This window comes from Acanthopagrus latus, chromosome 9 (assembly GCF_904848185.1).
Source record: "Acanthopagrus latus isolate v.2019 chromosome 9, fAcaLat1.1, whole genome shotgun sequence".
Classification (NCBI taxonomy): domain Eukaryota; kingdom Metazoa; phylum Chordata; class Actinopteri; order Spariformes; family Sparidae; genus Acanthopagrus; species Acanthopagrus latus.
Window position 1 is genome coordinate 21985400 of NC_051047.1, and position 27764 is coordinate 22013163.

General features: G+C 41.4%; 1 protein-coding gene across 10 annotated transcripts in view; it reads right to left on the reverse strand.

Moving 5' to 3' along the window:
* The window catches only part of lrp1bb (low density lipoprotein receptor-related protein 1Bb), a 338212-nt gene that overhangs the window by 163336 nt on the left and 147112 nt on the right, over nucleotides 1-27764 (reverse strand). For all 10 annotated transcript variants that reach the window (XR_005076787.1, XR_005076788.1, XM_037108848.1 and 7 more), the window contains 2 exons: nucleotides 21943-22080; nucleotides 899-1018 (listed from right to left, as the gene is read on the reverse strand). Coding sequence is in view for 8 of the 10 variants with exons in the window: in XM_037108848.1 (XP_036964743.1) it covers nucleotides 899-1018; nucleotides 21943-22080 (258 nt within the window). In the remaining 2 variants the exon portion in view is untranslated. The remainder of the gene's footprint in view (nucleotides 1-898; nucleotides 1019-21942; nucleotides 22081-27764) is intronic.

A 27764-nucleotide genomic window follows, 5' to 3' on the forward strand; every position in this document is an offset into this window, starting at 1 on the left:
AAAAATATATGTTGGGAATTCCTAGTGTGCATGGGGCTGTCAGATGATTGGATTTCTCTCCATGATTATTGTGGCCAAACTAAATCATGATAACAATATTATCACAATATCTCTAGAAATTAAAAAAAAATGTAGCAATCCAACCTGTCTTATATATTCTATTATATCTTTTTTTATTCATATCTTTATTACATTTTGGCAAATGAACTACCCTGACAACATGAGTGTTTAAGTGGAGAGAGTCTGTAACCATAAGTTAAAAAGAAAAAAGGGTAAAAAAACACAAACTCAATTATTCGTGAAACTCATAACCAAAAAATGCCCAAGGCCTTGCATCTTTGCTGGATTAACCACATCATATATTATCATAGTGTAATATTAACATGATATCTAAATATCTTTTTTTTGATAAAATGGTTACCATGAATACCGTTTAACGATATCACAACATAACTCATGCAGATACAAGTTTAAACATGGGGTTCTTTAGCTTTGATGCACTCTGCATAGTAACGGAGTCGAGGCATCAAATAAATGTGTTGGAGTTAAAAGTTGAATATTTGTCTCCAAACTACCGTAGAGTGGAGGATGGAAATACTCTAGTGAAGTTCAAGTACCTCAAAATTGTGCAAAATAGTGCAAAACCTGAGTAAATGCACCCCAGTAACAGAAAGATGGAGAGAACGAGCCAAAGACAAACTGTGTCCTGTATCTGCATGTCATGTACTGTACATGAGGCCCTGCCTGCAGACAGATGTTTCTCGTACTCGTGGCACCTCCTGCTTATTCATCTGATGGGAGTCTGGCTGAGGGCAAAGGGAGACGTGGGGAGGAGTGCTCCATGGCAGGAGCCCGGCCCCCACCCCCCGCTGCTGCCACTTGCGCAGCTGAATCCTACCTCTGCAGCTCGTCCCGTCCTCGCCGACCTCAAAGCCGTCAGCGCAGAAACAGAAGGTGCCGTTTCTCGTCATGACGCAGCCGTAGCGGCACCGGAGCTCGTGGCAGGCTGACAGGAGCTCTGCAGGGGGGGAAACAAGAAAGAGAGTCTGAATTGGAGGGAAAAGGGCATGAAAGGGGGTGCGTAGTGTGGGAAATTACTTTTAGATTTGGGAAATTACTTTTTTTTTTTATTTTCACCTTGTCGCGGCCCCTTTCGCTCACCATCACTCCCTTGTCATTTGATCACAAGTTTAGATAAAAGTTTTTTTTTTTTTTTTTTCTTTTTACGAATCGCCACGTGGAAATGAAAGTGGTGTGATCGTATGGGAAGCTATTTGGAGAAAAAAGTACAACCCTTAACTAAAGGATCACTATGACAGGAGATGGAAGAATGACTGAAAAAGAAATGAGACTGTGGTGACGAAAGACTGGTGAAGAGTTACTAGTCAGTCTTTCAACTGAAAAAGTTTTCATGAGGCTTGACATTTGAATTCCACGATTGTGACCCAGCAATCTAAGACTTCTGATGAGTGTGATTTAAACTTATTAGCAGCCTCGCATTATAAAAGGAGACATTGATTGAGTGGTAGCAGCCCCCAGGAAGTGCCAACATTGTCATCTCTCATGTATTTTCTGAATGTTGTGATTGGTGATGATGCTCTGCATAGTGCTAATCTTTTTTTTTTTTTTTTACAGAAAGGAACAAAGAGCGGCTAATTATGGCGTGATGAATGTGCCGGCAGAATGAAATGGCACAATTGAAAATATAACCCCTGCAAAACAAAGCGTTAATTGCGCAGAGATTGATACGCCACTGCCGAACACTAATTAATGTCAACTCGTTGCCCGAAAAAGATAAAGGCTCGCATTGATCGTCCTTCGCGTTTCCTGCGCTAACTGCCTCACGACGTTATGAAACGCCGCAGCTGCAGACCACATCACTTCTTGACAGGCTGTATTTACATTCAAGAGAGGGGTGGGAAGCCGAGCGGCCAATCAAAGCTTTCAGTTATCACTACTTTCTGGATGAAAACAGAGTCGCCGGGTTTAATTTTTTATTTTCTATTATTCTTTTTTTCTTCAAGAGGAGGAATTACGTGACGTCAGCGGATCTGGCACTTTTAAAAACACTCATTGAGTTATCGGAAGACCGTTTTTCATTACAGTATCTGACTTTCATCGCGAGCTCGCTGACACATTGAGATGAATGGCGCGGTCGGATTGTTTGGAGGGCAATATATAAATCTGTGTGACTGCTTGATGGAGGCCAATATTTCAGCTGATAGCCATGAAAACTGTGAGAGGAAAGAAGAATACAGCAGTGATATACAGCGAGTGAGTGTTGACTAACAAGTCTGACTGAAGTTGAGTTGTGTTTATCAAAATTAAGTTTATTTAACAGTGAAATTTGGAGAGAGATAATCATAAAACACTCACAGACGTTGCTCTAAACTCCACTGAAGGGTGTACAAAATACCTCAATTGATATTAAAATATGCAGGCAGCAAAGTGATGGCTCTGTTACCTTTCACGGCTTCAGAGAGGACCGAGATGGAGCTACAGCACTGAACTTTGTGCTTATTTGATTTTCATATAGTCCCCTCAGAGGACGTTTGACTGACGGGGGCCTGAGTGGAATATGACTGCATTTTCATTTTTGCGAGGTGACAGAGAACAAACAAACACCGAAGTATTGAAATGGTGAATGCCCCGTAGCCTTTGGTCTTCCATGACCAGACACAGCCTGCTTGGATATTTATTAATACTCCTCACCGGCTTGTAGTGGTGAAATGATTCTGAAGGGAGCAAAGGAGCCGGAGCTCAATCAGCTGTAAAGAGAATCTACAAACCAAACTGTTTCGGCGGGGCATGGCTTTGCTTTTGATTTGTTTTAAGATATGCGTTGTTGACATTCATTTTGTGGCAATCTTACATGCAGCTACACAAGGAAAGTGTGACTGTCGGGCCACCCGGAGGTTGATCCACACCAATGCTGCATTCCACCGAAAACGGAGTTTGTGAACGGAAGTGCAAGTCGGAAACTCACCGACGTCGACGCAGAGGATGTCACGGCAGCGTGTCGGCGCGTACTGAACCTTTTACCTTTTCATCACGTTATACTTTCAGTAGTGTTTGCTACGCAAAACATCTCTGTAGTCTCTGTTTTCTTTTCCATTCCGGTGATTCATGTACCGGGATGCATTATGATTGAAAGTCGGGAATATTGACAAGGAAATATCAAATTCAGACTGTTTATGGGTTTGCAGCCGAATCAAGTTTAGACACGAGGTGGTAGCAGCCTGTTTGTCAGAATAAGCTGTTGGCGCTGTTGTTGGTTTTTGCAAAGCATGGATCTGTTTAATTTGTAAATTTCATACACATCCTGTCAAAATTTCTACAATACGTATCGTATCCTGCTCAGTTTACATGCTCACGTATATGAGCCAACTCAAATGTCAGGAGGAGGAGGGGACATTGGTCGTGGCTACCAAGCAAGAGACCAATGTTCAAAATGATATTTCAACATTCATAAGCACAAAACCACTGGGCATTTTTCACATGATGTCCGGACATTTTCCAGCCATTGGCAACAAACCTGGACCTTGTTAATGAGACATGGGACAATTTCAAAGAACCAGCTATGTCAGAAGATGATCTTTCACCAGCCCTGAACAAGTGGGTTTTGTGCCTAAACCTGACCAGACCATAAGAAGAGCGTCGACGCAACATGAAAATTAAAAATCCAACATAACATTAAGTTGCAACACAAAGAAATGTCAAGTTGAAACATAGAGAGACGTAAAGTTAAACATATCCCTGGTTTGAAGGAACATAAATTGCCAAAATGTATTCTGGTCAATAAGACTTTTCTTAATAAACAAGGCACGATGCAAAATCAGTGGCGTATTAGAGCCAGTGACACGTTAATGCATCTCATTTGAGAGAGCAATCTTTTACTAACACAAACAGACTGTATGTATTATAAACATAATTTGTTCATGCATGAAAAAATCATGAACACGCATTTTGCTGACATTCAAATATTTAAACCTACTGCATATTTTATGATATAAATTGCATCTTTATTCACATAAATAATGGAATATTTTGACTTCAGCTGGAAATCGCCATCTTATGTCTATTGCACATAATTGCAAATACAAGCCGGTTTACTTTTTCTCTATGTGCTAACACACTTCTAATCTCAGGATGATTTCAAACCTGTAATCACACGTATCCTGCTCTTGGTGTGAAGAAAATACATTAGCGCTACGCAGCATTAGCTAGGGGCCAAGTCTTAAGCAATGCATGCAGAGGATATTTTCACAAAACAGGTCATTTATCTGCACGAAGACACACAGACCCTGGGCTACCTTTTGGAGACGAGCTGACCTCTTTAATTAGGAGAGAGAGTTTTCAAACCACCGAACATGTCAAAAAGTTAAGCAAGGTCCCAACAATTAAACACAACTATATTAAAGACCTGCATGAAACGCTCTTTATCAAAGTTGGAAAAAAAAAAAAAAAAAAGAAAAATCTTGTTTGGGAGTTTTCTGCACTCATATAGTCCTTGGAGATATAACCCTGTCTCCTCAACATCATGCATATATAGCACTAATTTGCATTGGCTCAGAGGTTTTGTAATGAATTTTTGTAATGAGGGAATGTAATGCTGCCAGATTATGTCTTTTTTTTTCCAGTAAAGACAAAATGTTAATGTGGAAGGGAGGGCTTATCTTGGCGCATAACATCTGTTGAGTCAGAACGAAAAAGAGAATTTTTTTGATCTGACTTTCCGAAAAGCTCAAAGGTTAGGCCTCAGATAACTGAGTGCCCACATCTGTACAGCCTGACTGATGTCATGAAGTTTGATTACAGTTTATCTGATGTGGTCGAGTTGGTGCTGCTCCTACAGCCATGGAGGTATAATGAAATCTGGATACAGCATTGGAAGAGGGGGCCCAGTACATTTCCATCAAAGATGCCAAAAAGAAGTTTGACATCCGAGTATAAAAATACTCGGATCTTCTGCATTGTGGGGCCCATACAGCCTCACTCACTGGAGACTTTCATAAGCCAAGACTGCTAACTTCTGATTGAGCACTTGGCCAACTTGAATAGGGATAAAAAGGATTTAATCTTGCAGCTCTTCCAGACTTTCCATTTGTTATCGGACAGAATGGATGAGATTCTGATGTGATGCTGAAAAAAAGAGAGACTTCTATCGCAGGGAAAATAAGTTTTTTGGGGGCCTTTTTTTCATTATGTGACACAGTTTGGTCACTATTCAAAATTTCTTGACGTTCCTTCAAGGTCGTAACTAATGATTCTTCAAGACTACTTTGCTACGATGTCTTTGTGACATGTAGAGCAGGTTGTAATGGTTGAAGGGGTTAAGCAAAGGAATTTTACCAAACCAATCACCAGAACAAATATTAAGTCAAGTACGTTTCTGCGATGTTGCAACTTTACATTTGGTTGAATTGGAATTCATGTTCTATTTATCTCCTGTCCCAAGGCTGTGCTTATGCTCGGGTTAGGTTTATGCACAAAAAGTTATTGGTTAGGGTTAGGAAAACATTGTGGTTTGGCTTAAAAGACCTGTTTTGGTCGCCACAACCAGGAATGGAGATGGTTTGATGCTTTGAAGACTTCCTTGGTGATACCACATCACAGCAGCTCATTCGTTTTTACTCTATACTTTAAGTGAAGGAGGGTTTCCTTTATTCTAAGAGGTATCAAAGAGTGAGAAGAAAATCTAAGGTGTTCATATCTCTGAAGGATGTATAATATGCCCAGAATAAAGCAACATGCACAAAGGCAGTCATGTGAAATCACTCATACTGTATTGTACATTCATACATACATACAATAATACAAAAGCACTCAGAAAAACACACAGCCGTCACTTTGTGGCTGCCACAGTTACAGAATGCATTTTCAGCTCAATTTAACAAGAGATCATTAAAGTTTTACCCTCAGAAAATGAATGCAACAGTCAGCTGGTGAGCACTGTTAGAACATTTCTTAATGTGGCGAGCGCCGGCATAATGTGCCGCTGATTATGACATAATATGAAACAACTGCATCTATCTTGCTGTGCAGCTCTGAATTACTCATGTTTAACTAGTAATTACCACACAGGGGTGAACTAAATTAGAAACTTGCAGTGAAAAGGCCTTCTTTTCCACATAAATGGGGACTTCCTGATCAGAATACACCGCATTTCAGCCTCTACACAGTCAAACAGGCTCTGAGTTACATTTACTTTCAACCTTCGCCATGGCGTCCAAGTTTTCTGTTATGTCAGGATGATTGAAAGTTGGGGTTACAACCTTTAAACCTTAATTCACTCTTGAGCTACTCTGTAGCTGCAGCTAACAATAAGAGGTGCCCGCCAATCATGTCATGAGGGCCAATCTGACAGCCACAGCTTAGAGGTGGTAAAAAGACATCTTTTGACATAACATTAGATAACAGAAAAAAACTACTATGAGAATGTTAAGTCTGGGCTAAATGTCACAAGAGTGATTCCACCTGCTGCCTTCAAAACAATATTTTCTGTGAGTGTGAGAAACTAGCTGCAAAAGCAAAACATTTATTTAGAGGAGGTGGATGTGTTCTTGGTTGTAGTGAAAGTTATACGGAGTGAGACTGTGAAGGACCTATTGGACTTGCTGGACTAGGGAGCAGCACTCCTAGCAAAGAGAAGCAACATAATGCTCAACAGTGAAATGACAAAACACTGAATACAATGAGCCGTCATGACGGCGATGGATGGGGAGAAAGCCCAGGTCGGAAATAATCAGAATCACTCCCACCTACAAGGAGCCACATGCTGGGAAAATGTTGTCTGCTTGGATGGATACATTGACAGGAGCTGCTATCTCTCTGAGACATTAGCATTTGAATAGCTCAGAGTAAACAGACTTTCTCCGCCGCTTCTGACTGTCATGCACTTTTAATTGGTGTGTGTCAATTAAATCAAAGGAAAACAATGGGTGTAAATGAACAGGTTCTTGACAGGCTGCCTTACAGGGCTGCAAAATGAAGCTGCGTTCTGAATCTGCAGTCTTCTGCTAACTTTAAAAAACACAACAACATGTAGGCTGTTTGGGTTTGAATTCTCATGCAGGAAGTGGCGCAAAATACAAGAAGATGTGTAATAGTTTAACAGCCCAAGAATAAATTTTGGCAAAGTACTTTACTTCAAAACCAGAGATAAGTCAGACTTTACATTTCTTATCTTGAACAATGCTGTGCTCTGGTTGGGTTTAGGTACAACAAAAACCACGTGGTTAGGTTTAGGAAAACATACTATTATGGCTTAAATTGCCTGTTTGGTTGCTACAAACACAGCTGGAGATGTTCTGAGGTCTCCTGGGAAACATCCGGTTTTGACGCTACAAACGTGGCTGGGAATCATCCAGCAGTCTCCAGTGGTTGCACACAGTGTTGAAACGCAGACTTGATATTATCCACATCACTGAGCTGTGTATCAGTTTACAGAGCATATTATTGCACAAGATCATATCAGAATAATTGATCTCTGTCTGGTTTCTTTCCCCCTCTGAATAAACTTTAGCAAACCTTTAAACATTATCACACGGACAGGTGGGTCAAAAAAAACAAACAAACAAAAAAAAAAAAACGGCGCTGCTTCCAGCCATCTCCGTTCGCTCGCCTCTCGAGCTTGTTTGTGGACCCCATGTGACCTGTTGCATTATCATTCATTGCGTGGTACTAGCACACTTCCCCGTTGTGAAGCTGTATGCAAAACTACTACATGCCGGGCTGAAGATATTCAAAGCTAATCCTCATATCTTCTCAAAGACGCCAGATGATCAGCTTTCCCTCTTGGCAAACACAGAGTGCTGCGGGGATTGCATATCTGCCACTGAGTCCGCCGGATGCCTTTCATATATCTGTAGCTATGCATTGCTACCTCTGAGAACGTGAGTCAACAGTGAAGCATGTGTAATGGCATCGACAGCCTGCAGATATGCTGTATGAAGAAGTATGTATTTGTCAAATAAAGCTTTTCGTTTATTTTCAAAAACTGACACTAACAGACACCCTTGCATACAGTCTCCTGCAATTGGAGGATAATACAGCTGTGATGAAAAGCCCATTGGCAAAAAAAAGAGTCAAATTAACCAAAAAAAAAAAAAAAAACTGTAGCCACAGAAGCCACAAACTGCATACTTAATTCCCTCTCTTCTCTCAAAAGTATGATGCCGGCACCTTAAAAGAAGTGACTCTTGAAGTTCAGAGCGCATGCAGAAATATTCATGAGCTGGTAAACAAAACAGTAAACAGGCTGAGCCCAGTCATCCACCTTCACAATGTAGAAAACTCAGATTTATAAAATGTTGGAATCGCTGTGAATATGCTATTTAAATGCAACTCGCTCTGCATTCACGACAGCAAGCCCGGTCTAATTTGCAGTCTGGTGCAGTCTAATTTACTCTAATCAGATGTATCAACAGAATGATTCTAGCAATTGCACAAAATTAATTCCATCTGTTTTCACATTATGCCTGTTTAACAAAAAAAGGAAAAGAAATGGTGGGTTGAAATACGGAAGGCTCAGTTATAGCGGATTTTGGGGAAATTATCGTTCGCTTAAATTCTATCAGTCATCTGGAAATTTGCAATGTCAGTATGGCTCTGGCAGATCAAACGATGTGCTTGAATTAGAACAAACCATGAGGTTCAGCTTTCACAATAGGAAGGGGAACCAGCCAATTTAAGGCATAGATACTGTTTAATTAGCTGAGTTTGTAATGAATTTATCACACAGTATAATACATTGCTGAAAAACTACTTGTACTGATCAACCCTTGCAGTTCTGGTAATTAAGATAACAACAATCTTACTGTCTATAGCCAGCAAAATCAATCTGAAATGGAATATTATTTGACTTTTATGCTCCATTTTGTCAAAACTCTAATTATAAAAAAAAGAAGAAATGTATTCATATTTCTTTTTTTCCTTGCAGTGGTGGCTGACAGCAATTTGACTGGTGCAATATCTTTGGGTGAACACAAAGTAACTGATATAACATGACTTAAAAGCCTCAGTTTCTCAGGTGGAATACCATCTTACCATAAACTGAGTTATCCTAAATGTTGAATGTTGCAAACATAGGCAGTATAAAAGAAAGTGAGATAGTGGTAACAGTGACATTGTCCATTGAAGCCTTGAGTTTGGCAATTTGATCATCCCTATCTTGGTGTTTTTGGAGATTTTGGAGAGGTTAATTCCATTGGCATTGCAAATGTTAAGCAACAAATGCTCTTGCCTGCTTGCTTAGTTAGCATGGAAGATACATGATTTATGTTCACTTTTGTATTAATCAGGGTGCTAATTTTGGCTGGCGAAAAAACAGGCTTACTGTTTACTCACTGGGAGAAAAAAAACAGCTGCTTAGTGAGATATTGGGTGTTTCATTTGGTTTTTATAAATTGAAGTTCTGAGATGAAAACACAGACAACACCCAAATCATGTTTATATGTACACAGTGCCATGCATATGCTTTGCTAAACCACTATCCTGATTGAAGGGAACTATGGTAGCGACTCTTCAATCGCAAGACAGCTTTAAACATACTCATACCCAACTTTATCATCTATTTTACTCTAAATATGATTCAAATTTACAAAATTAACATTGTGGTGTAATAAAGAAGACCTGGAACTTAAAATTGAAATCATTAACTCATTAGTAAACTGATTACTGTGCATGTTCAAGACACTTCTGCAGCCATAGACTTCCACTTCTTTTATACAGTCAATTGTTTTCAAAGGGTTTCACTGACGGTACATAACTGATGCACTGGGGACTTGGAAAAAGGAGGAAAAACATCTTTTATAACTGTTCAATACCAATCTATTGTGTGCTCTAGTCAGTAGTGCACCACAGAAGCTGACAGCTTGTCTCCTACAACTCCAACTCTCAAGTGTCTGTCAACAGTTGCCATGGGGGACGGCTACCCAGAAGCCTGGATCTTAGACACAAATCTGATCCAGACATTCATCCAAAAAGGTTCAATCTCCTTCAGACCGATGCATAATATGCACAGTAGTTGCAGTATCACTCATAGTTCATAGCATCCCACGCAAAAGTAAAGCGAACTCAGACTTCAGTTAAACAAGTTTGGTTTCACTGATAGCAGCACTGAATGTTTGCCAAGTTGGGGGCAGAAAATTCACTTCACACCATCACTGACACAAAATGTCACACATCTACGGAGCGGACCACTTGAGCAGAAGTTTCTCAGACCAATCTGCGTTCAGCCACACAGATGGCAGGGAAAGAATGGTGAGCATGGCACTTTCCCTCTGCCAAGACAAACACGAAGTCTCACCATGGGCGAGAAAAAAGGCTAACCCAAGGCTAACAGTCAGATTGCCCCATCTGGCCTAATTATGGTTTCCCTTTAGAGATGGCCATGGCCTTTGTGTGTGAAAAGCCAGTCTTACCCCCAAAACTCTGTTTGCAGTCAAGGCCCGTAATTAATGTGGGACCAAATTAGGATGCAAACCCGACACAGGAGGTACACCCGGGCTGGCTCAAGGACCTTTAATGAGTGGATTTCTCACCCATAAATTAGAGGCTTAACCCATTCTGTGGGTCTGTAGCTGTGGTTGGGATCCTCTGGGTGGCAGGAATGACAAGATTGATTTCACAACGATGAAATTGGGTCATGAATTCCCCGGGGTTCGCACATTCAAGAGTTTCCAGAAGTATGTGCAGGGAAACATTATTTGTATAAGATGTGCAGTGATTGGAGTGACACCATTTATTGACAAGGCTTTTGGAAAGTTATCTGAGGAGCTTAAGTGTGTCGGCTTTGATGTGACACGGAGCTGTCCGGATGGTCTAGAAGGTATAATTTTCCCCAAGAAATTGAGAGATACAAGCCCATATACATGTAGTTTTCAAAAAAAAAAAAAAAAAAAATGTAATCCTGTAGCTCAAACCAGGGCTCAAATGTGACAGTAAATGTTGTTAATCCCTCAAAGCACAATTCGCTGAGGGATTTGAGAACTGGTACACTGCCAGGCTTCTGACATGCCCTTAAATATTGGAAGAAACATTACGGGGTGTGGGTGTCGAAATCTTCCTGCAAACAATGAAATTTTAATTCTAACCACTCCTGAGGAAGAAAATCCGCCGTAATAGGATTTGATGACACCAGATTGTATCCTCATATTAGTGAGAGTAATGATATGAGTGACAGTATCTATGCCAGATTGTGGAACAACAAAGTAAGACGCATGAAATATTGATTGCCAGTGTCTGCTGTTATTTATGTAGTGTGTAGTGGGGCCTGGCAGTCAATCCTAACCAGTGTTACCAGGATAACAAGGTCTGGAACGTCAACTCCTTCAAAGAGCCGGACGAACCCTGGCGCAGAATTTAAAATCGGACTACTTTCATGTCATGTAACACTTTGACAAATTCCTCGGAAATCACTGTTTAAATCACCAAATGCATCTGTATCGACAGCAGAAGTAGGTGATAACAGTATTGGAAATCACAGCCTCATCTCTCACAGGAGAAGTGACTGCGGCGAGGTAAGAATAACACAGTACAAAAAAAAAAAAAAAGCAGAGCATGGGCGCTGAGAGAGGAGAGCGATCACTTTGACTACTTACTGTAAATGTTCCATCCATTAGAGGGGCAAAAATTTAATAAATATGCTAATATGTTGCAGTCTGCAAGGCTGGTTGGCAGCATATTTTCAACCTACTGAGAACACTAAAAAAAAAAAAAAGAAAAAAAAAGTTATGGAGCTGTGTTCGCGGCTGGTCGTTTCGGAACAAGAGCATCACTTATCACGGGTCCCCTTCACCCAAGTGTTTGTTTGTTTGAGTTGTCGTAATGAAAAGTTAATCAAGTGAGATAATTGAATGTTGTTCGGAGGCAGGGTGTGGGAGGGAAGGTGCGTGTTTGACATTGTTTATTTTTCAGAAGCTTTATCATAAGACAAAAGTGCGTTAATGCTTTCGGTATTATTTTTTAGCGTCATAATGTCAGAGAGAGTTAGAAGAAGAAAAAAAAGTAAAAAAAAAACAAAAAACGATTAAGGTATGTGCTTGCCGGGGAAGATGAGCCGGGGAGACAATGCTTCCTCGCCTCGACGTCAGTAATGAGATTTTGTTTTTTTTAACTTTTCAAGCCAATGTACTCTAGAAGGCGACTATAATTTAAATCCCCCAAACAGCTTAAATAAGTGCTTTCTCTGCGGAGGGCAAACCCATTGCCTTTGACAAGTTGTGCTGTGACATGGAAATCGTCGCTGCATAAAAGTCCGGATTACCCTGACGTGGCAGAAATAGATCCACGTATTTCTGAATCAAATACGTTGAGAGAGGCTGTCATTGTGGAGTGCAACGTACAGAAAGTACTCAGAGGATCCTTTTTGCTGATGTTTTCTGTTAGAGTGAGTGAGATCAACACAGGTTGACACTGAACGTCCGATCGCGTACTTAATTGCAAACAGATATGCTCCAGGTAGCAATTTGTGACATTGTTTCGTCTTTCCTCTCAGTGTCATGAACAGAGTTATTAATATTACAAGTCTTTTCTTTTTGCGGATCAAGGCTAAATATGTAACCAGCATTTAAAATCCAACCGGGAATGCTGGGAAGTCGGTCACAGCTGCTGGTACTGAGGGATCGGTCTATATGTTGCATTCAGGTTTTTCCTATGAATTAAACTGGCCAGAATCACACGTGACTAAACATTATCCACAAATAATTAACAACAATTTGAGAATGTTGAACTTTTGACAAACATGCTGGAACACAAACGTACTACAGGTCAAAGCAGCCACATCAACCACGGTCAACAACAGCAAAGAGAAGACGAGGGGGAGAAATCCCCCAGACTCCCTTATAAAATCACTCAATTTTGTGAGTTGTTGAGTCAGGAGGAGCTTTCCCAACTTTATGAAGGACTGTTCCTGACACATTTTTAATCATTTGGGTCTTCTTGTAAATTCGGCATGTTATAGCCTTGTTTTGGGGCATGCTGCAGCCCCCTCGGCAAGTCTAGTTCCTGCATCCATGTATTTAATCCACAGCAGGTACGAGCAACAGCTGTAATGGACTTTTTATGCTTTCAGTGACGAGATTGACCCCCAACTTAAAACGATACAAGTCTAAATAGATCAATTCAAAGAAAACAGTGATTTTTTTTTTTATTATTTAAGCTCAAAAGTGATGTGAGCTCTCCAGACAAGGACCCAGGACAAGTTGCTTCACAAGCCTGGAGGTCTCAATTCTCGGCGATGAGGCAAAAACGATGAATTTACTGATAATGTTGAACTGAGATATTCTGGCACATTTTTGTCACGAGCTGCATTTTATACTGTTCAAGTACCTGTTAAGTTAGACGCTAACTACCTCACTGAAGTGTATCTTATGCAAGATCATCACTTGTTGTAGCATCGCCGTTCTGTGAGAAACACTTAGTTATAAAAAAAAAGTCTTCATGTCGTGTTCCTGCTTCCAGCGTTGTGACAACGCATTTTCAAGCTTTATACTTCATTCTGCCTCGACAAACATACTTATTGTTAGCCGCTTTGGACGAAAGCGTCTGCTAAAGGCCCTCAGTGAAAATGTACATGTAAATAATAAATAGTGAACCCTATAATATTCAACATATTCGTGGCGAGCAACATTCGACAGTACTTAGATGGGCTGACAGTGACAGTCAGCAGCAGTGTTCATTATTAAAAAAAAACTTCACTGCAGCCGGTACAAAAGACTTCCTCAATCTCTCAGAAGAGCATCTCGGCGTAACAGGCCTGTCACTAAAAGAGCTCTTCAGCCCACTAAAAGCACTGAACATTGGATGGTTGTCATTTTGCATGACACTCTCGAGCTTCCTACCCATTCTTTAAACTGGACTGCTTGACCCAGCGTCTACTGAGCGCACTGACTGACACAACACTCGGGTCACGCGTGAGCCCCGTCATCAGCATCAGTGTCGCCGACGTCATTCAGAACCCACAAATTCATACAATGGTAGGAGCACATGGAGAGAATTACAGCTCATTCACCTTGTGTGAAGCAAATTTAGACAGAATAGATATTAAAATGCTGAAACAGAACACTGATCTTATTTTCCCCCCTCGGAGAATACACTTAAAAGCCTCGCACAAAGAGAGAGCGGAGAGATTGGGGAGCAACAAACTCCCCCAGTGGGGGGGAGAAAAAAAAAGCTCAGCATCAGAGGCTACATGAGGATGAAATGGAATAGCGAGCGCCAGCAATAACTGTGGCAGCCCTGCTTGTATTGTGAGCAGCGAAGCAGCTCTTTCATTGGCATTGAGAGAGCGAGCACCCGCGTGACAGCTTAAACAGAGCACTACAGTGGAGAAGGGGGCCTCTGGATGTGTCTATATAGAGCGCGAGTCGAGTCACTCACGCTGGTGGTTTCTGCAGTGCGACTCGAGCCGTCTGAGCCGGCTTCACAGGCCTCACTGCTCTTCTACAGGCTGAAAGGTTAACAAAGCGTGAATTATATCCATTGTGTCGCTGTTTTGATATTCAAATTGACCTGTTTTTTTTGTTTTGTTTTGTTTTTTGTTTTTTTTCTGTGTGAGGCAGCATTTCCACCCCTCCACACTTTGACGCCGCTCGACACGCAACGGTGACGGATTCCGCGGTAAATGTCAAGTAATCACAAGCCATTACTGAACGGGCTTATTAATGATGAACGTAATGGTTTAGGGTGGAGCCTAGTCAGGGGACCAAAAATACCAGGGTGCTTATTAATGTGTTGTCTAAATGTCAGCAGAAGTGACAGACGTGAACTGCATGTCGTCGCCGTATTAGCAGACACCTCGTCACGCGTGCAACTGCCCCCCGAAAAATCAAACATTCACTCACATTCACAGACATATTAGGAAGGGACTGCGGTCGCGACGTAATTGCTTTTCAGTTCAGGTAACCAGAAGACGCAGAGGACGACCCCGGGCAACATCAACCACCATTAAAAATCAATAACTTAAATGGTTGTTGATTCAGGCTGTGTGCTATTTTCGTCAGTGAGAGCTAAAATGCTCGCTCCTGTGACAGTATTTGCAAAAAAATATGATGGAGAAAAAAAAAAAAAAAATCAGAGCAGAACCGCTCTTTCCTTGCACTCTCCACACAGACTGCACACAGCAACAGATGTTTGGGTTTTTTTGTTTTGTTTTTTGCTGGTATTTTCGAGCAAGAATCACAAGTAACATGCATTTTTAATGTGGATCTTCATGTAATTACTGTTGCTGGCTCGCTCCAGCTCCCAGGTGCGTGCTCTCCTACCTTTGCATCATGTGCACTGTAAGAAAAAAATAACTAAAACAGCCCTATGATGGCTGAAGCACGGTATTGCAAGGTCATGTAAAAAAAAAAAAAAAATCTCATAGCCCCCTGCTCGAGCCAATATTCACACTGCTGTGAAAACCTGAGCCCAGGCTGTGATGTTTTATACCATGCATCTGGCTCATAAAACTTAATGCTGATGATCTGCCTGGGCATTCACACTCAGACAGCAGCATACGAGTGACTGAAGCCAACATGTAGGATCTTTAAACAGGAATCTCGCCGATTTCCAACCAGCTCTGTGTCACCACGGCGTCTGTATGTGCTGCTGAGCAATCAACTTCTCTCCATTTTCACCTGCACCCAGAACCCCCCCATTTCAGTGCTGTTGTGTCAACTATGGATTGTTGTTCCGCGTTCTTGTACGCTGGCATCCACCTACACAAAGAGTGTGGTCGGCCAAGGACAGGAACAGCCACCTTTCTCTCCCTCCTCTTCCTCTCCCTCTCTCTCGGATCGAACTAGACAGTTTGTAACTGCCATACAGCCAGTAACTGGCTGTGATATTGTTCCTGGACTGTGAAAACGGAGGCTTAAAGAACTCTGATTGAACTGTGAAATCAGTTCAGTTCAGAGTTCTTTAAGGTATGAAGGTAAGGTCATTCTGATTAAATATGGACCCCGATTCGGATCATTGTCTATTTCTTGCCAAAAATGTGTCTGTTTAGTTGTAGTGTGACGTTGTTTGTGACCAGCAGGCAGTCGGTTTTGAAAAAAGGAAGCCAGGCACCACCTGCAGTAGGTAATCCATCAGCAGGAGTGTTGGAAGGTGCAGTGCATTCTGGGTGTTGTAGGTTTTTTACCTTTTGAGCAACAGTGACCAGTTTCCTCTGGGCATGTAGCACCAACCTCACATTTCCATTTATCTACTCCATAGACAGTTTTATGTAAGTAAGGGCCATTCTTCTATGTGAAAAAGATATGTTTTTTAATGTGAATATAGAATTTGTGTGGCACGTACAGCATATTTTTAATGCTTTTGGTTTGTAAAAATAATTTCTATGGTCTAGTCAAAACTGCTGTTGTCTTTTCACCACCACTATCATAATATCATATAATATTACTACTTGAGGAAACTTAAGTCGGAAAAAGAAATATCAGAAAGACAGACTTTACCCAATTAACGCGCGCAGTGGGATTGTATAGTTTCTGTTGCAGCATTTAAGTGCTGAGTTCAGCACAGATTCATTGATCAATTCGACATAACCTACAAAGTGTGAGGCTTCAGGTAGGTTTCTCTTAAAAGCCGTGATCACAAAGGACCAGATGAAGCTGTTTTCTCTTAAGAGTTCCTCTTTTTTTAAAAGTCATAAAATGAGTGACCTTGTGTGAATGAAAACGAATCACAGTAAGACACAGACACAACTGTGTTTTTAAAAACTAAAAGGATTCATATTTAAATCTTGGTAACGCTGGATTCAGTTTGAGTAAAACAGTCTTTCATCCAGTTTAAATCTGAAATTTAGCAAAAGAGTCAGCACTCACTTTACTTATTTCATATTCTTGATTTATTTATGTCTCTTTTTGCCTTTTGGAAAGAAAATCATCGTTCTCCACCAACCGAGGCTGAGGCATTTTGATTCTTGTCTTGACAGTTTCCACAGCACATTTAGTATTTCCACCTCTAACAGAAAAAAAAAAATCCTGTGTAGCTTTACCTTAACACACCAAATACAGTCATTTGGCATCAATGGGTTTATAATGAAGCTCACATGTTTTAAACAGTTAAAGCATAACTAAATGACAATCTAAATGTCAGACTTTAAACAATTTGTGGTGGTAATGAACAGTAAATGGAATGTTAAGCCACATATCTATCTTTTATCACCCGGTTAAGTCATTTTACATGCTGTACCTAGTCGAGGCTGCACCGCTGACACTCTGCGAGACAGACAGCAGTGTGACAGCGTTGAGTTGGCATCATTCTATCAGTGATCCGCGACGATACTGCTGTAAATGTTGCTATCACGATCCACTCTGCAGTCGCAATTCTTCACTGTTTCTAAAGAGCGGAATGAAAAAAAAAGAACTCGACAGCAAAGCTCTGACTGTAATTTCCATTTGATCATTTTGTCTTGGTTTGTTCCCAGAACAAAAAAAAAACCAAAAAAACAAACCAAAACAAAACAATTCTTTGTTTTAGCACAAATTTAACATGTAACACATTTTTGGTGAACAAGCGCAAAATATTGAGTAAACACTTCGAGCAGACATGGATTAAGCATCGAAATTAAGCTTTCATTTTTCAAATCTTGTGAGTGAGACCGAGCCAACGTCTCCAAACTCAGTCTTTTAAGCTCCAGGCTGTTCTGTTTCTCACAACTATGCTCATTTGGAAGACATTTGTTTATTGCTAACTTTCCCGGACAGTCCTGGAGATAACATATGACGACTGATGCCGAATTATGTTTATTTAGGGTTCGCTCGGTGCAAGCAGAACAGACTTCAGAGATTCCCGTGGCACAGCCGCGAGCGTGCGATTACGAATGAGCAAGTTTTCCTGAAGGTGAGCGAAAAAGAGTTTGGTGGTTTTCCATCTGGGCACCTTCATATCAAGGCCTCTCGGGATGTTTCGGCATGTATATTCATAAGAGGTGGGCAGGAAAGGGAGGGAAAAAAGTTTTGCGAGAGACCCAGCTGGTTGCCTAAAAACTTCTCTTTGGTGACCTCAATTCCTCCTGCTTCCCAGAGAGTTTGGTTCGTCCATGCGGGACTAAGCGTACTGTACGGTGTGTTTCCCCAAGTGAACTTAAGCAGACGGGTCGGCCCCACACGAACTCAGAGTGGTATCTTTACCGTGGAATCAAAGAAGAAGAAAAAAAAAATGTGTCGAAAGACTGCAGGAGACAAATTTCCCCCTTTTTTTTTCTTTCCTCGTTAATTTATTCCTTGTGAAAGAATCAATCTCTCTGCTGCTTTAGGCAAAGAAGTCAAAGCAGCTGACTGCAGTGTTGCATTGAGAGGTTCATTGTTAGCATTCAGATCACACATCAGAAAAGTGCCTTTTGAAGGGAGTTTAGAAGACAGAGGTGCCATGTTACCCACCGACAAGCGACGTGGGAAATGATATGTATTTGGCAAGAATAATGTCAAATCCCTTAAGGGGTTTGTGCAAGGCCATGGCAAGGCAGGCGAAAAATGAAGGAAAGTGGAAAAGATGTTGTTGGAGCCACAGAAAGCAGTTTAAAAGCCGGTATGTCTTTATCTAACACGAGAAGAATTGCATGTGTGCGTGACACAACAGATCACTTGATGAAAAATATTAACAATATCAACTTTTTTCACTTCTCAATTTACAACAAAAATTAGCAAAACATGAAAGTTGCCCTCACGGTAGAAAAGAAGCGTGGAGCATCACACAGAATGAAATATGCAGCAGATCTACTGTTCGGTAGTCTTGGGCTTTAAAGATCGCTGACATTCTAACCCCGACGCTCTGAGCGAAAAAGAAAACATTTCAAATGCAAATGCAGCACTTCCAAATTAAAAGTGATGCATACGAGAGCACACATGCTCCTGGATGCAGCGAGGCTCCAGCCATCGTTCGGCTCGTCGCATTTTTTAAAGTCGAGTTGAGGAAAAATAAAGTTTGCATGAGTGGAGAGCGGAGGTGTTGAAACCAGAATTACTTGTGAAAAGGATCAAATGTTGTGTCGCAACAATGAATGTGTTGCGTAGGAGATTGAACTCTTTGGAGAGGCGAACGAAAAAACTTAAAAAGTCAATCCGAAAAGTGCTTTTTTGGTAGATGGTTTATTATGATTATTAACATATCAAGAGCGCTTTAGGTAGTCATTATAAGATAAATTAATTGTCTTTCTCATCAAAAGTAATAACAATCAGATTGTATGATTGCTATTATTCTTTCTAACAAGGAAGGAAAAGAAAAGTAAAGAAGAAGAAAAATCAGCTTTCATTGTTTTGTTTTCCACTTGGTTCAAGGCCGACTTGCAAAGTAAGAAAATAAAGGGGGAAAGTTTTGTGCGATTAAAAACCTTTTCATATTTTTTTTGCACTTAAGTCTCTGAGGTGGCACGACGCTGCAATTTACTTCTGGAGAAGGATCCAGGACGTCTTTGCTTTTTTTCTCCCACAATAAAGAAAGATTAAAAAGAACAGAATTCCAATTAAAAACTACTCTTTGTCTGACCTTCTTTCCTTTCAAATTTATTTCACTTCCTCTCGGAGACGCTGGCCAATGAGTCATTGATGCTCCGAGTGAAATGCTGCAAGGTGAGGCTTACTGCTGTTATTATTTTATTTATTTATTTTTTTTCAAATGAAAGCCAGCAGTGAATTAGAACATTTGTCTAATCAGTTTCCTTTAAGGAGCTCGGTAATGGAGGGAGTCATTTACAAGTTGCAAGGGGTATGAATACTCATCGTTGTGTGTGTTTTCCCGTACTGCTCCCGTGAACATAAAGGGGCATAAGCTGCTCTTAATTTAGATTTTTATCACCTCGTCCTTCCGGCATCGGTGGATTAACAGGCGTATGTCTCTCTGCGCCGCCACGCTCCCGCTGTACGGAAGACATCTGAGCCTGCAAGAAACCGCCTGCGTGTTCTACCCGAGCTGACTCCAGCGTTTCTCCCGGGTTGCTTTTTTTATTTTTTTTGCATTCTCATTAAACCTGACATGACTTGAACACGATATTTGATCCAGTCTTGCAGGCCTCTTATCCCGCTTTGCTGTTTGGTTCAATGAGCCGACCTTAAGGTCTTAGCCCCGAGGATCATTTGCGGCTCAGGCACAATTCACTTGAAAGAAGTGTCAAGTTTACGCCCTCATACTTCTATTACAGATCTCAACGCCCTGAGAAAAGTTGTAGTTAACATAACATAACAACAGTCTGAAAACCCATTGGTATTCAGAAACTTTTTATTTCTTCATGCTGCAACTTTATGTTTCTTTAGGTCTAATTTTGTAGTTTTATGTTGTGACAAGGCACAAAGACCTCTTGGTTAGCGTCAGGAAAAAAAAGTCTCCTTAAGAACACCTGGTTTGGACGCCATGGATGGAGATGTTCCTGCTTCTGATAACATATCATCAGCACAGACATGGATGGATATCTCCCGACTTGGCTCCACAAACACAGACGGACGTGTCCCAACATCTCATCAAAAATAACCAGTCTTTGCTATCACAAACACGGCTGGAAACTGGCCCGAGGCCTCCCTCAACATACACACCGGTTCCCTGCTTAGACACGCTGTGGTCTCTCAATAAAAACATCCAGTGGTTGTCACGCTTGCACATGTTGAAACATTCTAGGTGCTGTATCGTAGGCAACTGGACTTGTTCCAGTCTCTCGAAGACATTTCAGCTCTCATCCAAGAGGCTTCTTCAGTTCTAACTAACTGGAGGGGAGTTGCAGGATGTTAAACGCTGTGTGGGAGTGTCCTTACAGAGTCGTTACGGACACGTGCGACATCTGAGTTTCAGAGTCGTCAGGGCTGCGCGTTAAGTAATGTCTTAGGCCACCTCCTCTGTTCGAGTAGTCAGAACTGAAGAAACACATACTTGAACTGCAGTCACTAGTTTGGCAGCCATCTTTGTTTAACTCCACCTCTGCTCCCTCCATCATCCGATATGGAAGTCAGGTCAGAAACAGGAGATGTAAATGTACATAGCCCACATCATGTATTAATGTGAACGTATGGGTGGTTATCTGAGGTGCATTTCTAGGGGCTAACAAATGGTGATTTTTAAACCAGAACAAACACGCTGCATATCGTTACCACGTCTTCCCGCTTCACTCAGTGTGATTTAATCCAGGCAGGCTTTCAAAGCAGGTTCATCGCCGCAAACCAGAGTGCAAGGAGTGCAACACTGGAGCAAGAGCTCTCTGCTTCATGCCAACAAACAGGCGTTTGGACTCCTCACAACAGTGAGTCAGAGGCTAGCCTGTTGTTGCACCTAGCACTCACACAGAGACAAAACCCAGCATGACTTCAACTGTCTTACAGGGCAAAATAGGTTGCGGCTTCTGCCAGACAGGGGCCACTGTAGTGCCAGCACCGCAGCGATCAGGATGCAGACATCGCCTTATCACAGGAGCCAGGTGTCCTGAGCAGCTTGCTATAGTTGAGAAGAATGCGAGCAACAACAAAAACTCGTGCACAACACGTCACCTGGTGCCACCGTCCCACTGCGCGTCTTTCCTGCTCTGACAGGAAGGATGACGCAAAGTGACCTTGGCAGCAACAAAAGTTTGAAAGTAAAAAGCCGAGGCCAGCAACGAGCCTGAAAGAGCTGAATCCGAGCGAGACAAGGGAGAGACTGAATGGTGCTTTAACTCCTCCAGACAACGACAAGCACGCTCTCGCTTCACTTTACTTGACTGAAGTTTGGTCTAATGAATATCTTAGTCGAAGCGCATTAACCAGGAATTAAAACAAAGGCATTTCTTCCACAGCTGTATATTTTACAAATGTAATGCAGATTTCGTGTGCGGGGGGGAACTTTCACAATCTTAATAATCCAAATAAGATGAGCGCAATCTGATTAATTAACATAATAATGAGAATACCCATTCGCTTATGTATTCTAAACCCAAGGCTGAAAAAAAAAGGAAAAAAAAAAGAGCCGGGATGTGAGAGCGCCGTTAAGTCTTACCTCGACAGTGGACTCCTTCGTCGTAGCCGTCGTCGCAGTCTCTCGCCCCGTTGCACAGCTTGTTGAAGTGGATGCATTTTTTTGTCCCGATGCACTGTATGTGGTTGAGGGGACATCTGATCACCACCTCTTGTGCACCTGAAGAGAAGAACCAGAGCGGACAGTGTCAGGGAGCTGAATCTTCATCTGTTTTCAGCATTAAAGGGCCACTGCATAGTTTTGGAGAAGAAATTCTAACTAATACAAACTCAGGAATATGTTTTTTTTTGTCCTTAACTGAATAAAGAAGCTGTTGTCAGAGGAAGATAAGGTCCCCACGAACTCTGTTTGAAGCTGGGAAGGTGGCAGGGTCCGCCACATATTAACAATATAAAACAGCATGAAACTGTGTTGTCCTTTAAAGTTTGTTTATTTGGTCATTAAAATGAAAAGTTTGTTAATTTAGTTTGTTTAGGCACGAACCATATCTTCCCCGAAACTACATAATGCACCTTAATAATTCATGTATCAGTTTACTGCTGAACCCAGTGCGCTTTAATGTTCATTTCTGCATATGGAGCAGCATTTACAGTGGGAGACTGAATACCATATGTTAAATTAATTTGCATATTTCATTGTCGCCATCATTTGTAATTTCTGAAGGTAAACAATTTCTTCCACATATTTTTTTTTTGTCAGCAAAGTGCTGATACTTCAAGACCTCTTTTATAGGATGTTGGCGAACCTATGCATATGCAAATATATTTATACTTCACAGCATTGTTCTGTACACACAACAGATGTTCGCCACACTGCTTCTTTTGCAGACGCGCCAGTGAAATCCCATAACAAACCACCCGACTCCTCCCCGGCAGCCAGGCGAGCGGCGGCGAGCAGCTGTTTAAGGATTCATGAGGCACATAGGTGACCCTCATTCATGTGGCAGCCACAAGAGCACATAAAACACAGCTGACCAGTGCACCAGCACTGTAAATGTGTCACATCTCCACCCCAACTACATTGATATCAATTACCAGCGTGCCGCCGCAGCCACTTAATGGGAAGATTTATCGCCCGCGTGATGGGATCTGTAACAATCCCCCCGGAGTTCTCCCACCCCCTCAGAGCTCACATCCCGGCACATTTGGACCATCTTGACTGGGCGGTGACTTGTTCACAACATCTATTTCTACTTTGCAAGGTAAGAGTTACCGCAGTTAATGTGGCTATTACAATGAGGGCTGCCATCCCCCTGCTGATTTACAGACGGGGAGATGTGGACAAGTAGATGTGCGTCTGTATTGACACAATGATGGCTCATATTAGTTCCTCCTCCCGAGCATTTTTTATTGCTTTTAAAGGGTAGCAGGAGATATGCCTCTCTGATGAATATTTCTTGGCTATCTCTTCAGGCCCAAGTGATTCACACTATTTCTATGCCATATTTAGGTGAGTCAAACCCAAGTGACCTTGTCTATGAGAGTTCATATTTCATACATGAGCAAACTGGCAGCCTCATCTGCTGGGAATGGGTTTAAAGCAACGCTCTTTTCATTTCTCTCCGAGCTCCTTTTTGGAAGGGACTTTTTGATGCGAGCGCTCCTTTCACACACACACACACACACACACACACACACACACACACACACACACACACACACACACACACACACACACACACACACACACACACACACACACACACGCATGGCTTCACTCGGATGAATCTGTTTGTAAATCCGTCATCCATACAGTAAACAGAAAATAAAAGAAATGTTATAAAAGGCTTTACTCGGTTTTCTTAATGATCATCGCTTGCTAAACACCAGGGATTCTGTCTTCAAATGTCACCGGTGCATTCTGTATTTACACACTTTTAAATCAGCTATCTTTTTTAAAAAAGAGTAAAAGCGAAAATATCCTTTTTTGAAACGCTTCCATTTCTTAAATTTAGAAATCAGCCTCAACTAAGTGGGCGATCCCGGCGTGTAGCTGTTACAAAATACGCAGGAAAGTTTCCTCGCTGCAGAGAACAGGACACACTGTCACAGAACATCCAGCCCGGTGCCACACAATAGCACGTGTCCATTTGGCAAATGTACTATTTAACACGCAGCTGTAAGGGTCCCTGACAACGTTACGGCGTTGTCAGCCTCTCCCCTTGCCTCCTCGCCACATGGGTTCTAATCTAATGTGATAAGGGGAGGGATGGCGCATGAATATTCAGCGGCTCTGATCTGTCATGCAGGGATACACAGATGGTCTCTCAACGGCTGAGGTGCTCAGGATGCCTCCGTCAATTCCCAAACTACTGTACTATGTTGGATGATTGCTCAAAGTCGTACATACAGGATGGTACACTGTGTCACGAAACCCATCCTCCGACAGCCGTGCCGCAGCTCTTATCTCCTTCCTGTTCCAAAGTGCCAAACGATGCTCAAACCCTGCATACTGTATGTCCAGTTCACATGAGGTCACTTTAAGCCACCTCTGGTTACAGCCTGACCAAGGCTGAATGCAATACGTTGTGTTTAAGCTCGGGGGGGGAGAAAAAAAAAAACAAAAGGGCAAATAAACAGAAAAATGCAAAAGTAATTGCAGCACCCTCTGGGCCATTAGTGATGATTATCTGGGAGATTAGAATCCTCAAGAGCAAATACATACATTAGTGTAACTACTGCGTGTTGCAAGGTCAAATATCACGTAACTGCAATTCTACATTTAAAGTCGTAAAGCAAATGCAGCAACAACAACCTTGGGAAAAAAACCAAAAAAAAATCATTTTCCTCCTCAATTGGTTTCAATCATATGCTTATATACTGTATGTATTCACAGCATTTAGCAGGCGTTTCTATCCAAAGCGGCTTAGAGTAATTAATACATGCATTCATACGCTGATGGCGGTGGCTGCCATGCAAGGTGCCGACCAGCACATCGGGAACGATTTAGAGGTTGGGTATCTTGCCCAAGGACGCTTCGACATGAAGACCGGAGGAAAAAACCAGAGGCCTTCGAAATAACAAGACGCTGAGCTCTAACTGCTGAGCCACAGCCGCCCTATATATGTATTCAAACCACAAGGTAAAAATGTTCTATGTATGTATTTACTTTTTAATTCTTTTTAATCCTCATATACTATATCTCCTGTCTGCATGATCTGTATAGGAATTGTTACATTAAGAATATACTGTATATGTTTGTACATGTCCTTCATATTAACAGTGTGTGTCTGTAAATGAAAGTCGAATAGAGTGAAGATAGTCTGAATATTATTCTTCCATATGTTTTCATCGTTCCAATTATCATAATAGTATATCTGTCCTATCACAACTTTAACTTTTCTTGTCAATATCAAATTTGGCTGATTATAGTTTCAATTTTCAGTCTAATTTACCACTTACAGTATATTGTGTATTCTACGTATCACTCGCAGCATTTAATTCAGCTTTCTAGTCATTATTGCTATTACTTTGTTTCTATCTATTTCATTTCTTTCTTGCTCCATCTGTTTTTTTCATTTTTATCCTCCATTCATGCATTGCTTACCCCCTGCTTTCGACTCTTGAGCTGTTTTCACCAAGTCAATTTACCCAGTGAGGGATCAATAAAGTATTTTCTTATCTTAAAAATAAACTTATATTTATTCATTTCAGTATCATAGAATGGGCATTTTTCACAGCAGACTTTTTAAAAAAAGGGGACCCTCTGTTTTAAAAGCTCTCGTTTTCTTCTCCTTTTACTTCTGGCTGATTAGGTCGGCTGCTCAGGCCGACAACAGGTAGACTCACGCTGGAAATAATGGGAGATCACCAAAACGACATAACCTAATAAGAATGATAAAGCTACAGATGCAGCAAAACAAGTGTCGTTAATCAAGCGCACCTTGTAGACGCCGACACGGTCCTGAGAGGTCTAATCAGCCGGAGGAAGTGCAAACACCTATTCAGCCTGGAGAAAGAGAGCTGATTTTTGAGTCTCATCCCCCAGGTCGTCTAAATCTGATGCTCTGGGGTTGGCGTCTGAGGCGAGCTGCCAACCGGAGGTGTCGGCATTTGACAGCCTGGGGATGAAGCTCAGGCATCAACTTTTCTGTCTCCAGGAAGTTACATTTGGTTGTGTTTAGCTGCAGCTAATGAAAGTTTGCTCTTGGAGCCTGACGACACATCCGTTAAAATGATAGATAGATAGATAGATAGATAGATAGATAGATAGATAGATAGATAGATAGATAGATAGATAGATAGATAGATAGATAGATAGATAGATAGATAGATAGATAGATAGATAGATAGATAGATAGATAGATAGATAAACACTCTGAAAACACATTAATGGCTGTAGGTCCCTGTTGTATTTGGCAATTGCTGATGTATAAACCTCCATTACATCCTCAGTAATGGCTTGATAAATGAATAATGTCCGCGGATGAAATGGGCAAGCGCGCTTTAAATACCAGTTTAATCATAACACCTTGAGTTGGTGGCAGACGTTCCCCTGGTACGCTTGCAAAAAAAGAATTAAAAAATGATACCACGACGTGCTTATTCAGGTAAAACGGGAAACATTTAAGTCCAGCATCAATATTTATAAACGTCTTATTTCCCCATAACGCAACTATAAATTAAAGGAAACATCCCCATTTAGTCTAAATACTCCACATTTATTACCGGCGCCTGCTGCAAGCGAACACATCCTTGCATTCAGCTCGTACTGAAGATGAGATTTATGCCCGACAAATCATCTGCAGGGAAGTTTTTTTTTTTTTAGATGTGACCCATGCAGTGCAGCAGGTCAGCATCAAGGATGAGTCCTGAGTCATATTTGACCTTTTATTTTTTTCATCCTTCATTCAATGAAGCATCGCAAACTGCCGAGGCAGCCGGCAAAGATTTTTAGATATAAGAACATGTTAATTAAAAATCATGCTGCTGTTTGCCTACTTTGAGGAATGCACGAGGAGGAATCAGCTGGGCCAGGAGTAATACCTCTATTGCATGTAAAAAGTGAGAGGCTTCTAGGGGAGAATTTCAGTGGCTACGTTCATTATGATAATCATGCTAATCTGATCCGCTGCCAGTTTGCGCGGAATAATGAATTCCTTTAAAGAAAATAACAGAGCAGCGATCAGCAGGAGAGCCTCCTAGAACTTCCGTGTTAAGAGATTCATCACATCCCAAAGAAATAAAGATGTATTTCTTTTAATTTAACTCAAGCTGACGATCAGAGTGGCAAAACCTCGATGCCTGACCCGAGGCAGCATCAGCATAGACTTCCTATAATGTCTTTATAATGGTAGCTAACCGTCCTTTTTGCCTGTGAATCCCACAATTACAATGACATTAGTTACTGTGTGCACTCCATTTTTCAACCCTAACCTCATTATTAATCTTACATAGATCATTGATCTAATCGCGGGCATGATGAGAGTGCAAAAGCTTTTTGGTGATTCTGAACTTGAGCCAAAATATCAGAAACAGCACAGACAGCAGTACAGCAGCTTCCACTCATTACTCTGTGCTTCAAGCGCAGCACTTCGCCTGCAGGCAACAAAAACTAACCTTTTGACATATTGCCTTATACACCAGAACAAATACACCTGGGTAGGCAGCAGAGAACAATTTACCCCCTTACACAACTGAGCTGAGTGAAAATATACACTTTTACACAGTCTGATTTATCTTATACTCACAATGGACATTAGGTTAGAGTATAAACTGAAGGTTAAACAGCATATCAAATGTGTGAGTGGTGGACTTCTTGTGAGGAAACCACAAGTATAAACTTTTCAGACAAGCTGTTAGGAACCAATTGCCCACTGAAAAGATGGTGGATAGAGACAATCT